The following is a 15,412-nucleotide window of genomic DNA, read 5'->3' as shown; positions in this document are numbered from 1 at the left end:
ACCTTTTGGCGAGGGCACTAGAACAATCTGAAGCACCCGGCCTCACCCTACTAGAATCTGAAGTCAAATGTCTACTGTTTGCTGATGATCTGGTGCTTCTGTCCCCAACCAAGGAGGGCCTACAGCAGCACCTAGATATTATGCACAGATTCTGTCAGACCTGGGACCTGACAGTAAATCTCAGTAAGACCAAAATAATGGTGTTCCAAAAAAGGTCCAGTCACCAGGACTACAAATACAAATTCCATCTAGACACTGTTGCCCTAGAGCACACAAAAAACTATACATACCTTGGCCTAAACATCAGCGCCACAGGTAACTTCCACAAAGCTGTAAACGATCTGAGAGACAAGGCAAGAAGGGCATTCTATGCCATCAAAAGGAACATAAAACTCGATGTACCAATTAGAATCTGGCAAAAAATACTTGAATCAGTCATAGAGCCCATTGCCCTTCATGGTTGTGAGGTCTGGGATCCGCTCACCAACCAAGAATTCACAAAATGCGACAAACACCAAATTGAGATTCTGCATGCAGAAGTCTGCCAAAAATATCCTCAGTGTACAACTTAAACACCAAATAATGCATGCAGAGCAGAATTACGCCGATACCCGCTAATGATCAAAATCCAGAAAAGAGACATTAACCACCTAAAAGGAAGCGATTCACAAACATACAGTAACAAAGCCATTACATACAGAGAGATGAAGCTGGAGAAGAGTCCCCTAAGCAAGCTGGTCCTGGGGTTCTGTTCACAAACACAAACAGACTCCACATAGCCCCAGGACAGCAGCACAATTAGACCCAACCAAATCATGAGAAAACTAAAAGATAATTACTTGACACATTGGAAAGAATTTACAAAAACACAGAGCAAACTAGAATGCTATTTGGCCGAAACAGAGAGTACAGATTGGCAGAATACCTGACCACTGTGACTGACCCAAACTTAAGGGCATATTGCTTGCTATTGAGAAAGGCCGCCGTAGGCAGACATGGCTCTCAAGAGAAGACAGGCTATGTGCACACTGCCCACAAAATGAGGTGGAAACTGAGCTACACTTCCTAACCTCCTGCCAAATGTATGACCATATTAGAGACACATATTTCCCTCAGATTACACAGATCCACAAAGAATTAGAAAACAAACCCCATTTTGATAAATTCCCATATCTACTGGGTGAAATACCACAGTGTGACATCACAGCAGCAAGATTTGTGACCTGTTGCCATGAGAAAAGGGCAACCAGTGAAGAACAAACACCATTGTAAATACAACCCATATTTATATTCCTTAATATACTTGAACTATTTGCATATCGTTACAAAACGGTATATAGACATAATATGACATTTGAAATGTCTTTATTCTTTTGGAACGTTTGTGAGTGTAATATTTAATATTTTTTATTTATTTCACTGTTGTTTATGATCCATTTAACTCGCTGTGTGTGTGTGTGTGTGTGTGTGTGTGTGTGTGTGTGTGTGTGTGTGTGTGTGTGTGTGTGTGTGTGTCTGTGTGTGTCTGTGTGTGTCTGTGTGTGTGTGTGTGTGTAAGCACATGATTCCTATGCCAACAAAACCCTTCAATTGAATTGAGAGCAAGAGAGAGACAGAGAGGTAAAGTATTGTAAAGGAATAGTATTTATCCTGTTCTATGGGTATATTTGACTCAGTTAATTTATCTTAGAGTCTATGGGTATATATGGCTAAGTTAATTTATCTTAGAGTCTATGGGTATATATGACTTAGTTAATTTATCTAAGAGTCTATGGGTATATTTGGCTAAGTTAATTTATCTTAGAGTCTATGGGTATATATGACTCAGTTAATTTATCTTAGAGTCTATGGGTATATATGGCTAAGTTAATTTATCTTAGAGTCTATGGGTATATATGACTCAGTTAATTTATCTTAGAGTCTATGGGTATATATGACTCAGTTAATTTATCTTAGAGTCTATGGGTATATATGACTAAGTTAATTTATCTTAGAGTCTATGGGTATATATGGCTAAGTTAATTTATCTTGTAGAATATATGGGTATATATGGCTAAGTTAATTTATCTTAGAGTCTATGGGTATAAATGGCTAAGTTAATTTATTGTAGAATCTATGGGTATATATGACTCAGTTAATTTATCTTAGAGTCTATGGGTATATTTGACAAAGTTAATTTCCCTGATGACAAGCAGCTGTAAATGTCCCAGAGGACATACATACATACGTACCTGGTCTCTCCACATGAGTTGTGGACCATGTATACAAAGACAGCCGGCCACAGCTCCTCAAACTGACTAATGTCAAAATGAAACCTGGAGAAGGTAGGGAGAGAGGGTAGGAAGGAGAGACAGGGTAGGGGGGAGAGACGGAGTAGGAGGGAGAGAGGGTAGGAGGGAGAGAGGGTAGTACGGAGAGGCAGGGTAGGAGGGAGAGAGGGTAGGAGAGAGAGGAGGAAGAGAGGGTAGGAGGGAGAGAGGGTAGGAGGGAGAGAGGGTAGAGGGAGAGAGGGTAGGAGGGAGAGGAGGGAGGGAGGGTAGAGGGAGAGGAGGGAGAGAAAGAGGGAGCATCTTAGATTATCATCGGCTGCAGTGTGTGGTGTAACAGGGTGTGTGTGTGTGAGAGAGAGAGTGTGTGTGAGTGTGTGCATGCATGCATTTGTGTGTGTGTGTTTATGTGGAAGAAAGAGATAGATACAGGCAATAGCTGTAGATCTTGCAGGGCTGAAACACGCACAGATACACACACACACACACACACACACACACACACACACACACACACACACACACACACACACACACACACACACCCTTCCTGCTCTGGCCATTCTCTCCTGCCTTCCTGTCTGTCTGCTTGTCTTAGGACACTCACAGTTCTATCTCTTTGTATAGGGGTGTTATGGTTAGACACTCACAGTTCTATCTCTTTGTATAGGGGCGTTATGGTTAGACACTCACAGTTCTATCTCTTTGTATAGGGGCGTTATGGTTAGGCACTCACAGTTCTATCTCTTTGTATAGGGGTGTTGGGGTTAGACACTCACAGTTCTATCTCTTTGTATAGGGGCGTTATGGTTAGACACTCACAGTTCTATCTCTTTGTATAGGGGCGTTATGGTTAGACACTCACAGTTCTATCTCTTTGTATAGGGGCGTTATGGTTAGGCACTCACAGTTCTATCTCTTTGTATAGGGGTGTTGGGGTTAGACACTCACAGTTCTATCTCTTTGTATAGGGGCGTAGGAAGGTCCAGCTGTGTGAGGGTCTTCCACTCCTCTGAAGTACAGATACTGTGGTAGGACAACTTCTCCATGGTTACCCTGTAGATACACTCAGAGTGCCTGATCCGGTGGTACATCTGGACGGACAGACAGAGACAGACAGACAGAGACAGACAGACAGAGACAGACAGACAGAGACAGACAGAGACAGACAGAGACAGACAGACAAGCAGACAGAAAAATACAAGGCAGATGAGAACATGCGAACAGACAGGGAGACAGACAGACAAGCAGACAGAGACAGACAGAGACATACAGACAGAGACAGACAGACAGAGACAGACAGAGACAGACAGACAGAGACAGACAGAGACAGACAGACAAGCAGACAGAAAAAGACAAGACAGATGAGAACATGCGAACAGACAGGGAGACAGACAGAGACAGACAGACAGAGACAGACAGACAGACAAGCAGACAAAAAAAGACAAGACAGATGAGAACATGCGAACAGACAGGGAGACAGACAGACAAGCAGACAGAGACAGACAGAGACAGACAGACAGACAGAGACAGACAGACAGAGACAGACAGAGACAGACAGAGACAGACAGAGACAGACAGACAGAGACAGACAGAGACAGACAAGCAGACAGAAAAAGACAAGACAGATGAGAACATGCGAACAGACAGGGAGACTGACCCTGTCAGACAGTTAAAAAAATGGACCATTCTTTTTCTCTTGGCGTTGCAGTTGGGAGGCATATCGTTCCCCTGTCCTTGGCACCAAAGACTCTCTCTCCTCTCCTTTCCCCCCTGTCCTCGTCCTCCCCTCAGTCTCTCTCCTCTCCTTTTCCCCTGTCCTCATCCTCCCCTCAGTCTCTCTCCTCTCCTTTCCCCCCTGTCCTCATCCTTCCCTCAGTCTCTCTCCTCTCCTTTCCCCACTGTCCTCATCCTCCCCTCAGTCTCTCTCTTCTCCTTTCCCCCCTGTCCTCATCCTCCCCTCAGTCTCTCAGTCTCTCTCCTCTCCTTTTCCCCCTGTCCTCATCCTCCCCTCAGTCTACCCCCAGAGGTTTGGCGTCAGTGTGGCTACCGCCTGGCTGTCCTACCCCAGAGGTTTGGCGTCAGTGTGGCTACAGCCTGGCTGTCCTACCCCAGAGGTTTGGCGTCAGTGTGGCTACCGCCTGGCTGTCCTACCCCAGAGGTTTGGCGTCAGTGTGGCTACAGCCTGGCTGTCCTACCCCAGAGGTTTGGCGTCAGTGTGGCTACCGCCTGGCTGCCCTACCCCAGAGGTTTGGCGTCAGTGTGGCTACAGCCTGGCTGTCCTACCCCAGAGGTTTGGCGTCAGTGTGGCTACAGCCTGGCTGTCCTACCCCCAGAGGTTTGGCGTCAGTGTGGCTACATCCTGGCTGTCCTACCCCAGAGGTTTGGCGTCAGTGTGGCTACAGCCTGGCTGTCCTACCCCAGAGGTTTGGCGTCAGTGTGGCTACAGCCTGGCTGTCCTACCCCCAGAGGTTTGGCGTCAGTGTGGCTACAGCCTGGCTGTCCTACCCCCAGAGGTTTGGCGTCAGTGTGGCTACAGCCTGGCTGTCCTACCCCAGAGGTTTGGCGTCAGTGTGGCTACCGCCTGGCTGTCCTACCCCAGAGGTTTGGCGTCAGTGTGGCTACAGCCTGGCTGTCCTACCCCCAGAGGTTTGGCGTCAGTGTGGCTACAGCCTGGCTGTCCTACCCCAGAGGTTTGGCGTCAGTGTGGCTACCGCCTGGCTGTCCTACCCCCAGAGGTTTAACAACGTCTCAGGGACACACAGCTTAAAAGACATGTCAGGGAGTGCTGGTCCCAACAGAGCTAAATAGTTCAGCTTTAGTCATGATTTTCCACATCTCTTCCAAGTTTTTACTTTGTCTAATATTGATAAATGGTGTTGGTTAACCGTGTAGTACAGAGTTGAGAATCGCTGATTTTAGTGGAAAGAGAAACTCTCTGATGATTTGTATACTGTATCCTGAATGTCGTGTATGTGGCTTGTTTTTCTTTCAGACACAAAATAAAATACATTTTGATTTAAAAATAAAAAATATATATATATTAAAAGAGACAAAACACTGACGTTGGCACAGTGTAAGGCTAGAGCACAGAAGACGGCGAACATCTTGAAGTTGTTCTCGTCTGTTTTGGTGAAGGCACTTCCACTCAGCTTGTTAACCATCTGTACGACCCCTATTACGGTCCCCCTGGAAACGATGGGCATGCATAGGATGTTCCGCGTGGTGTATCCCGTATAGAGGTCCACCTCTCTGTGAAGGGAAAGGAAAGTGTTAAAAATAACATCACTACGTCGACTTTAAAACGTACCACAGCATTCATTTTGACATGATGCCATTGTTTTAATTCATTAGGCTGATATTCAAATCAAATTTTATTTGTCACGTGCCGAATACTTAACGTGAAATACTTTACAACCCCTTTAACCAACAATACAGTTCAATAAATAGATAAAATAAATCGCCTCCAAAGTAAATATTTGTAAAAATGGATGCTTTCCACAAAGCGTAGTTAAAACTCTAGTTATCTCAGGTCTGCTCTGAGGGTTAATTAAACACATTCAGATCTATTGTGTTTGCTGACTCAGGAAATGACTCTCTAGTTATCCCAGGTCTGCTCTGAGGGTTAATTAAACACATTCAGATCTATTGTGTTTGCTGACTCAGGAAATGACTCTCTAGTTATCCCAGGTCTGCTCTGAGGGTTAATTAAACACATTCAGATCTATTGTGTTTGCTGACTCAGGAAATGACTCTCTAGTTATCCCAGGTCTGCTCTGAGGGTTAATTAAACACATTCAGGTCTATTGTGTTTGCTGACTCAGGAAATGACTCTCTAGTTAACCCAGGTCTGCTCTGAGGGTTAATTAAACACATTCAGGTCTATTGTGTTTGCTGACTCAGGAAATTACTCTCTAGTTAACCCAGGTCTGCTCTGACGGTTAATTAAACACATTCAGATCTATTGTGTTTGCTGACTCAGGAAATGACCCTCTAGTTAACCCAGGTCTGCTATGACGGTTAATTAAACACATTCAGATCTATTGTGTTTGCTGACTCAGGAAATGACTCTCTAGTTATCCCAGGTCTGCTCTGAGGGTTAATTAAACACATTCAGGTCTATTGTCTTTGCTGACTCAGGAAATGACCCTCTAGTTAACCCAGGTCTGCTCTGAGGGTTAATTAAACACATTCAGATCTAATGGAAACGACACAAATAAAGTAGACGGCACCTTATCCACTATATAGTGCACTCCTTTTGACCAGGGCTCATATTGATCTACTCAAAAGTAGTGCACAATATTCACAAGGTTTGCCCCTCCCGTCACATCGTTGCTGTTGTTGTCAACGTCTTGCAGATGCCGCAGCCTATTGACTTCCCACTGATGATTAACGCTCATTATTTATGAACGTCGGCTAACGGCTGTTTCGTCAAAATGACAGTTTAGTGTCCTTGAAATATTATTATTGAAATAGACAAATCATTTGTAGAAAACAACATTGCTATCATTATGAAGTCATACATTTTACTTTGGAGAGATGGTAATGTTGCCATGAGCTAGCAAAGTTAGTCAGAAATGGCTAACAATGTTAACGTTAGCTAGCTAAAATGTTGGTGCTCTCCCTTCAAATCGTAGCTAGCCAGCTAATGTTATACTGCATCTAAAGTGTTAGAGGTGCCTTAGACCGCAGTGGCGCAGCGGTCTAAGGTACTGCATCTCAGTGGTAGAGGCGTCACTACAGACCCTGGTTCGATTCCAGGCTGTATCACAACCGGCCATGATTGGGAGTCCCATAGGGCGTCGCACAATAGGCCCAGCGTCGTCTGGGTTTGGCCGTGGTAGGCCGTCATTATAAATAAGAATTTATTCTTAACTGACTTGCATGGTTAAATAAAGGCTAAATTTATTATTCTTTTTTTTAAACATAAAAGCTTGCCTTGCTAATTATTTGCCTCCTTTTGAAATGTCATCATGTCTCCAAGCCACAGTACTTTAGAATACATCTTCATCACCACCTATAGAGACCGCATCGAGTGGAATGCTCAGATGGGGCATCAGTCCTAAAACGAACGTTCAAAACAATGTTGTCACGAAACATGCGACCCGTGGATAGGATGTCAGTTCAGACTCAGCCAGGGTAAAATAAACGTTTCACCTATTAAAGCGTGGGTCTGCATAGGCGTCTGGGATGTTAAGGACCTCCCCCGTCCGTGCCACTTGGCCCGCTATACCTTTCTCTATAGAAAACCTGGACGAGGAGAGGACAGAAGAGTGATGGAGGTTACAACCATACAAATAGACTTGGACATTTCTGTTCTAAGAATTCTACTTCCCTGTTCTAGGGATTCTAGTTCCCCTGTTCTAGGGTTCTAGTTTCCCTGTTCTAGGATTCTAATTTTCCTGTTCTACAATTCTATTTACCCTCTTCTATGATTTATAGTTTCCCTGTTCTAGGATTCTAGTTCGCTGTTTTAAGATTCTAGTTTTCCTGTTCTAAGAATTCTACTTCCCTGTTCTAGGGATTCTAGATCCCCTGTTCTAGGGTTCTAGTTTCCCTGTTCTAGGATTCTAGTTTCCCTGTTCTAGGATTCTAGTTCCCTGTTTTAAGATTCTAGTTTTCCTGTTCTGAGAATTCTACTTCCCTGTTTTAAGATTCTAGTTTCCCTGTCCTAAGATTCTAGTTCCCCTGTTCTAGGATTTATAGTTCCCCTGTTCTAGGATTTATATTTCCCCTGTTCTAGGATTATAGTTCCCCTGTTCTAGGATTTATATTTCCCCTGTTCTAGGATTATAGTTGCCCTGTTCTAGGATTCTAGTTCCCCTGTTCAAGGATTCTAGTTCCCCTGTTCTAGGATTCTAGTTCCCCTGTTCTAGGATTCTAGTTCCCCTGTTCTAGGATGTATATTTCCCCTGTTCTAGGATTCTAGTTCCCCTGTTCTAGGATTTATAGTTTCCTGTTCTAGGATTCTAGTTCCCCTGTTCTAGGATTTATCGTTTCCCTGTTCTAGGATTCTAGTTCCCTTGTTCTAGGATCATAGTTCCCCTGTTCTAGGATCATAGTTCCCCTGTTCTATGATTCTAGTTTCCCTGTTCTGGGGATTTAGTTTCCTTGTTCTAGGATTCTAGTTCCCCTGTTCTAGGATTCTAGTTCCCCTGTTCTAGGATTCTAGTTCCCCAGTTCTAGGATTCTAGTTCCCCTGTTCTACGATTCTAGTTCCCCCGTTCTAGGATCGTAGTTCCCTTGTTCTAGGATTCCAGTTTCTTTGTTCTAGGGATTCTAGTTCTATGGTTACGACTGCTCATCTGCTGTCACCAGAGAATTGTTCACATGATCCCTTGTCAATTCAATATAACCCATCAGAGAATCGTTCACATGATCACTAGTCAACTCAACATAGCCATCAGAGAATCGTTCTCATGATCCCTTGTCAATTCAATGTAACCCACCAGAGAATCAATCAGATGATCACTAATAAATTCAATATAACCCATCAGAGAATCATTCACATGATCCCTTGTCAATTCAACATACCCGTCAGAGAATCGTTCACATGATCACAAGTCAACCCTTCAAAGAATCACTCAGATAAGCAGTAAAATAATCGATCAGGACCCTTACCTAATCTCTTTGGTTTTCCTGAAGACAGGTTTGCCCTCGTTCTCCTCCCCAATGTCAAACAGGTCTGAGTACAGTTCATTGTTATTGTGGTCCACCTGGAACAGTGCACATCTGTCCGCATTCACCAGGTTTTTTGCATATATCTGAAACACAACACCACGATGAACCGCATCAGTACGCTACACAGAAAGACATGGTCACACAGACAGGGAGCGAATCATAACTTCTCTTCCTATTGAAATCAACCCATATGACTAAATGAACATTTTGACTTAAAAGGGGAAGTTAGGATTCACAGTAGCGTTTTACAATAAGGTTCCATTTGTTAAGGGTTTCTTAAAGGGGAAGTTAGGATTCACGGTAGCGCTTTACAATAAGGTTCCATTTGTTAAGGGTTTCTTAAAGGGGAAGTTAGGATTCACGGTAGCGTTTTACAATAAGGTTCCATTTGTTAAGGGTTTCTTAAAGGGGAAGTTAGGATTCACGGTAGCGCTTTACAATAAGGTTCCATTTGTTAAGGGTTTCTTAAAGGGGAAGTTAGGATTCACGGTAGCGTTTTACAATAAGGTTCCATTTGTTAAGGGTTTCATAAAGGGGAAGTTAGGATTCACGGTAGCGCTTTACAATAAGGTTCCATTTGTTAAGGTTTTCTTAAAGGGGCTAAAATTACATTATTAACAATTATTTAATAGGGAGGCAGGAAGCCTAGTGGTTAGAGGGTTGGGCCAGTAACTGAAAGAGAGGGAAGGGAGGCAGGTAGTCTAGTGGTTAGAGCATTGGGCCTGTAACTGAAAGAGAGGGAAGGCAGGTAGCCTAGTGGTTAGAGCATTGGGCCAGTAGCTGAAAGAGAGGGAAGGCAGGTAGTCTAGTGGTTAGAGCATTGGGCCAGTAACTGAAAGAGAGGGAAGGCAGGTAGTCTAGTGGTTAGAGCATTGGGCCTGTAACTGAAAGAGAGGGAAGGGAGGCAGGTAGTCTAGTGGTTAGAGGGTTGGGTCAGTAACTGAAAGAGAGGGAAGGGAGGCAGGTAGTCAAGTGGTTAGAGCATTGGGCCAGTAACTGAAAGAGAGGGAAGGGAGTCAGGTAGTCTAGTGGTTAGAGAATTGGGCCAGTAACTGAAAGAGAGGGAAGGCAGGTAGTCTAGTGGTTAGAGCATTGGGCCTGTAACTGAAAGAGAGGGAAGGGAGTCAGGTAGTCTAGTGGTTAGAGAATTGGGCCAGTAACTGAAAGAGAGGGAAGGGAGGCAGGTATCCTAGTGGTTAGAGCATTGGGCCAGTAACTGAAAGAGAGGGAAGGCAGGTAGTCTAGTGGTTAGAGCATTGGGCCAGTAACTGAAAGAGAGGGAAGGGAGGCAGGTAGTCTAGTGGTTAGAGAATTGAGCCAGTAACTGAAAGAGAGGGAAGGGAGGCAGGTATCCTAGTGGTTAGAGCATTGGGCCAGTAACTGAAAGAGAGGGAAGGCAGGTAGTCTAGTGGTTAGAGCATTGGGCCAGTAACTGAAAGAGAGGGAAGGGAGGCAGGTAGTCTAGTGGTTAGAGCATTGGGCCAGTAACTGAAAGAGAGGGAAGGCAGGTAGTCTAGTGGTTAGAACATTGGGCCAGTAACTGAAAGAGATGGAAGGGAGGCAGGTAGTCTAGTGGTTAGAGCATTGGGCAAGTAGCTGAAAGAGAGGGAAGGCAGGTAGGAGAGGGAAGGGAGTCAGGTAGCCTAGTGGTTAGAGCATTGGGCCAGTAGCTGAAAGAGAGGGAAGGCAGGTAGTCTAGTGGTTAGAGCATTGGGCAAGTAACTGAAAGAGAGGGAAGGCAGGTAGTCTAGTGGTTAGAGCATTGGGCCTGTAACTGAAAGAGAGGGAAGGGAGGCAGGTAGTCTAGTGGTTAGAGGGTTGGGCCAGTAACTGAAAGAGAGGGAAGGGAGGCAGGTAGTCAAGTGGTTAGAGCATTGGGCCAGTAACTGAAAGAGAGGGAAGGGAGTCAGGTAGTCTAGTGGTTAGAGAATTGGGCCAGTAACTGAAAGAGAGGGAAGGCAGGTAGTCTAGTGGTTAGAGCATTGGGCCTGTAACTGAAAGAGAGGGAAGGGAGTCAGGTAGTCTAGTGGTTAGAGAATTGGGCCAGTAACTGAAAGAGAGGGAAGGGAGGCAGGTATCCTAGTGGTTAGAGCATTGGGCCAGTAACTGAAAGAGAGGGAAGGCAGGTAGTCTAGTGGTTAGAGCATTGGGCCAGTAACTGAAAGAGAGGGAAGGGAGGCAGGTAGTCTAGTGGTTAGAGCATTGGGCCAGTAACTGAAAGAGAGGGAAGGGAGGCAGGTAGTCTAGTGGTTAGAGCATTGGGCCAGTAACTGAAAGAGAGGGAAGGGAGGCAGGTAGTCTAGTGGTTAGAGCATTGGGCCAGTAACTGAAAGAGAGGGAAGGGAGGCAGGTAGTCTAGTGGTTAGAGCATTGGGCCAGTAACTGAAAGAGAGGGAAGGGAGGCAGGTAGTCTAGTGGTTAGAGGGTTGGGCCTGTACCTGAAAGAGAGGGGAGGCAGGTAGTCTAGTGGTTAGAGCATTGGGCCAGTAACTGAAAGAGAGGGAAGGGAGGCAGGTAGTCTAGTGGTTAGAGCATTGGGCCAGTAACTGAAAGAGAGGGAAGGGAGGCAGGTAGTCTAGTGGTTAGAGCATTGGGCCAGTAACTGAAAGAGAGGGAAGGGAGGCAGGTAGTCTAGTGGTTAGAGCATTGGGCCAGTAACTGAAAGAGAGGGAAGGCAGGTAGTCTAGTGGTTAGAGCATTGGGCCAGTAACTGAAAGAGAGGGAAGGGAGTCAGGTAGTCTAGTGGTTAGAGCATTGGGCCAGTAACTGAAAGAGAGGGAAGGCAGGTAGTCTAGTGGTTAGAGCATTGGGCCAGTAACTGAAATAGAGGGAAGGGAGGCAGGTAGTCTAGTGGTTAGAGCATTGGGCCAGTAGCTGAAAGAGAGGGAAGGCAGGTAGTCTAGTGGTTAGAGCATTGGGCCAGTAACTGAAAGAGAGGGAAGGGAGGCAGGTAGGAGAGGGAAGGGAGTCAGGTAGCCTAGTGGTTAGAGCATTGGGCCAGTAGCTGAAAGAGAGGGAAGGCAGGTAGTCTAGTGGTTAGAGCATTGGGCCAGTAACTGAAAGAGAGGGAAGGGAGGCAGGTAGTCTAGTGGTTAGAGCATTGGGCCAGTAACTGAAAGAGAGGGAAGGGAGGCAGGTAGTCTAGTGGTTAGAGCATTGGGCCAGTAACTGAAAGAGAGGGAAGGCAGGTAGTCTAGTGGTTAGAGCATTGGGCCAGTAACTGAAAGAGAGGGAAGGGAGGCAGGTAGTCTAGTGGTTAGAGCATTGGGCCAGTAGCTGAAAGAGAGGGAAGGCAGGTAGTCTAGTGGTTAGAGCATTGGGCCAGTAACTGAAAGAGAGGGAAGGGAGGCAGGTAGTCTAGTGGTTAGAGCATTGGGCCAGTAACTGAAAGAGAGGGAGAGGAGGCAGGTAGTCTAGTGGTTAGAGCATTGGGCCAGTAACTGAAAGAGAGGGAAGGCAGGTAGTCTAGTGGTTAGAGCATTGGGCCAGTAACTGAAAGAGAGGGGAGGCAGGTAGTCTAGTGGTTAGAGCATTGGGCCAGTAACTGAAAGAGAGGGAAGGCAGGTAGTCTAGTGGTTAGAGGGTTGGGCCAGTAACTGAAAGAGAGGGAAGGGAGGCAGGTAGTCTAGTGGTTAGAGCATTGGGCCAGTAACTGAAAGAGAGGGAAGGGAGGCAGGTAGTCTAGTGGTTAGAGCATTGGGCCAGTAACTGAAAGAGAGGGAAGGGAGGCAGGTAGTCTAGTGGTTAGAGCATTGGGCCAGTAACTGAAAGAGAGGGAAGGGAGGTAGTCTAGTGGTTAGAGCATTGGGCCAGTAACTGAAAGAGAGGGAAGGGAGGCAGGTAGTCTAGTGGTTAGAGGGTTGGGCCTGTAACTGAAAGAGAGGGGAGGCAGGTAGTCTAGTGGTTAGAGCATTGGGCCAGTAACTGAAAGAGAGGGAAGGGAGGCAGGTAGTCTAGTGGTTAGAGCATTGGGCCAGTAACTGAAAGAGAGGGAAGGGAGTCAGGTAGTCTAGTGGTTAGAGCATTGGGCCAGTAACTGAAAGAGAGGGAAGGGAGGCAGGTAGTCTAGTGGTTAGAGCATTTGGCCAGTAACTGAAAGAGAGGGAAGGCAGGTAGTCTAGTGGTTAGAGCATTGGGCCAGTAACTGAAAGAGAGGGAAGGCAGGTAGTCTAGTGGTTAGAGCATTGGGCCTGTAACTGAAAGAGAGGGAAGGGAGTCAGGTAGTCTAGTGGTTAGAGCATTGGGCCAGTAACTGAAAGAGAGGGAAGGGAGGCAGCTATCCTAGTGGTTAGAGCATTGGGCCAGTAACTGAAAGAGAGGGAAGGCAGGTAGTCTAGTGGTTAGAGCATTGGGCCAGTAACTGAAAGAGAGGGAAGGGAGGCAGGTAGTCTAGTGGTTAGAGCATTGGGCCAGTAACTGAAAGAGAGGGAAGGCAGGTAGTCTAGTGGTTAGAGCATTGGGCCAGTAACTGAAAGAGAGGGAAGGGAGGCAGGTAGTCTAGTGGTTAGAGCATTGGGCCAGTAACTGAAAGAGAGGGGAGGCAGGTAGTCTAGTGGTTAGAGGGTTGGGCCAGTAACTGAAAGAGAGGGAAGGCAGGTAGTCTAGTGGTTAGAGCATTGGGCCAGTAACTGAAAGAGAGGGAAGGCAGGTAGTCTAGTGGTTAGAGCATTGGGCCAGTAACTGAAAGAGAGGGAAGGCAGGTAGTCTAGTGGTTAGAGCATTGGGCCTGTAACTGAAAGAGAGGGAAGGGAGGCAGGTAGTCTAGTGGTTAGAGCATTGGGCCAGTAACTGAAAGAGAGGGAAGGGAGGCAGGTAGTCTAGTGGTTAGAGCATTGGGCCAGTAACTGAAAGAGAGGGAAGGCAGGTAGTCTAGTGGTTAGAGCATTGGGCCAGTAACTGAAAGAGAGGGAAGGGAGGCAGGTAGCCTAGTGATTAGAGTGTTAGGCCAGTAACTCGAAAGAGAGGGAAGGGAGGCAGGTAGGAGAGGGAAGGGAGTCAGGTAGGAGAGGGAAGGGAGGCAGGGAGGAGAGGGAAGGGAGTCAGGTAGGAGAGGGAAGGGAGGCAGGTAGGAGAGGGAAGGGAGTGAGGTAGGAGAGGGAAGGGAGGCAGGTAGGAGAGGGAAGGGAGGCAGGGAGGAGAGGGAAGCGAGGCAGGTAGGAGAGGGAAGGGAGTCAGGTAGGAGAGGGAAGGGAGGCAGGTAGGAGAGGGAAGGGAGGCAGGTAGCCTAGTGGTTAGAGGGTTGGGCCAGTAACTGAAAGAGAGGGAAGGGAGGCAGGTAGGAGAGGGAAGTAACTGTAATACCATTGGTTGGTGTAACAGTGGAGGAGGTATCCTCTCATGGTAACTGTAATACCATTGGTGATGTAACAGTGGAGGAGGTATCCTCTCATGGTAACTGTAATACCATTGGTTGATGTAACAATAGGGAGGTGTCCTCTCATGGTAACTGTAATACCATTGGTTGGTGTAACAGTAAGGAGATATCCTCTCATGGTAACTGTAATACCATTGGTTGATGTAACAGTGGAGGAGGTATCCTCTCATGGTAACTGTAATACCATTGGTTGGTGTAACAGTAGGCAGGTATCCTCTCATGGTAACTGTAATACCATTGGTTGGTGTAACAGTGGAGGAGGTATCCTCATGGTTGGTGTAACAGTGGAGGAGGTATCCTCTCATGGTAACTGTAATACCATTGGTTGGTGTAACAGTGGAGGAGGTATCCTCATGGTAACTGTAATACCATTGGTTGATGTAACAGTGGAGGAGGTATCCTCTCATGGTAACTGTAATACCATTGGTTGATGTAACAGTGGAGGAGGTATCCTCTCATGGTAACTGTAATACCATTGGTTGGTGTAACAGTGGAGGAGGTATCCTCTCATGGTAACTGTAATACCATTGGTTGATGTAACAGTGGAGGAGGTATCCTCTCATGGTAACTGTAATACCATTGGTTGATGTAACAGTGGAGGAGGTATCCTCTCATGGTAACTGTAATACCATTGGTTGATGTAACAGTGGAGGAGGTATCCTCTCATGGTAACTGTAATACCATTGGTTGATGTAACAGTGGAGGAGGTATCCTCTCATGGTAACTGTAATACCATTGGTTGATGTAACAGTGGAGGAGGTATCCTCTCATGGTAACTGTAATACCATTGGTTGATGTAACAGTGGAGGAGGTATCCTCTCATGGTAACTGTAATACCATTGGTTGATGTAACAGTGGAGGAGGTATCCTCTCATGGTAACTGTAATACCATTGGTTGGTGTAACAGTGGAGAGAGGTATCCTCTCATGGTAACTGTAATACCATTGGTTGATGTAACAGTGGAGGAGGTATCCTCTCATGGTAACTGTAATACCATTGGTTGATGTAACAGTGGAGGACGTATCCTCTCATGGTAACTGTAATACCATTGGTTGATGTAACAGTGGAGGAGGTATCCTCTCATGGTAAC

At 46.1% G+C, this 15,412-nt stretch overlaps 1 protein-coding gene across 1 annotated transcript in view; it reads right to left on the bottom strand.

Annotated features, from left to right (window-relative positions):
* LOC139377183 (cAMP and cAMP-inhibited cGMP 3',5'-cyclic phosphodiesterase 10A-like) overlaps window positions 1-15,412 on the bottom strand; it is a 56,378-nt gene that overhangs the window by 20,326 nt on the left and 20,640 nt on the right. The window contains exons 9-13 of the mRNA XM_071120185.1: window positions 8,889-9,031; window positions 7,425-7,517; window positions 5,333-5,519; window positions 3,219-3,361; window positions 2,232-2,315 (exon numbers count right to left, since the gene is read on the bottom strand). Of these exons, the coding sequence (XP_070976286.1) occupies window positions 2,232-2,315; window positions 3,219-3,361; window positions 5,333-5,519; window positions 7,425-7,517; window positions 8,889-9,031 (650 nt within the window). The remainder of the gene's footprint in view (window positions 1-2,231; window positions 2,316-3,218; window positions 3,362-5,332; window positions 5,520-7,424; window positions 7,518-8,888; window positions 9,032-15,412) is intronic.

Source organism: Oncorhynchus clarkii, chromosome 20 (assembly GCF_045791955.1).
Source record: "Oncorhynchus clarkii lewisi isolate Uvic-CL-2024 chromosome 20, UVic_Ocla_1.0, whole genome shotgun sequence".
NCBI lineage: Eukaryota > Metazoa > Chordata > Actinopteri > Salmoniformes > Salmonidae > Oncorhynchus > Oncorhynchus clarkii.
This window is presented reverse-complemented; position numbering and strand designations above follow the sequence as displayed.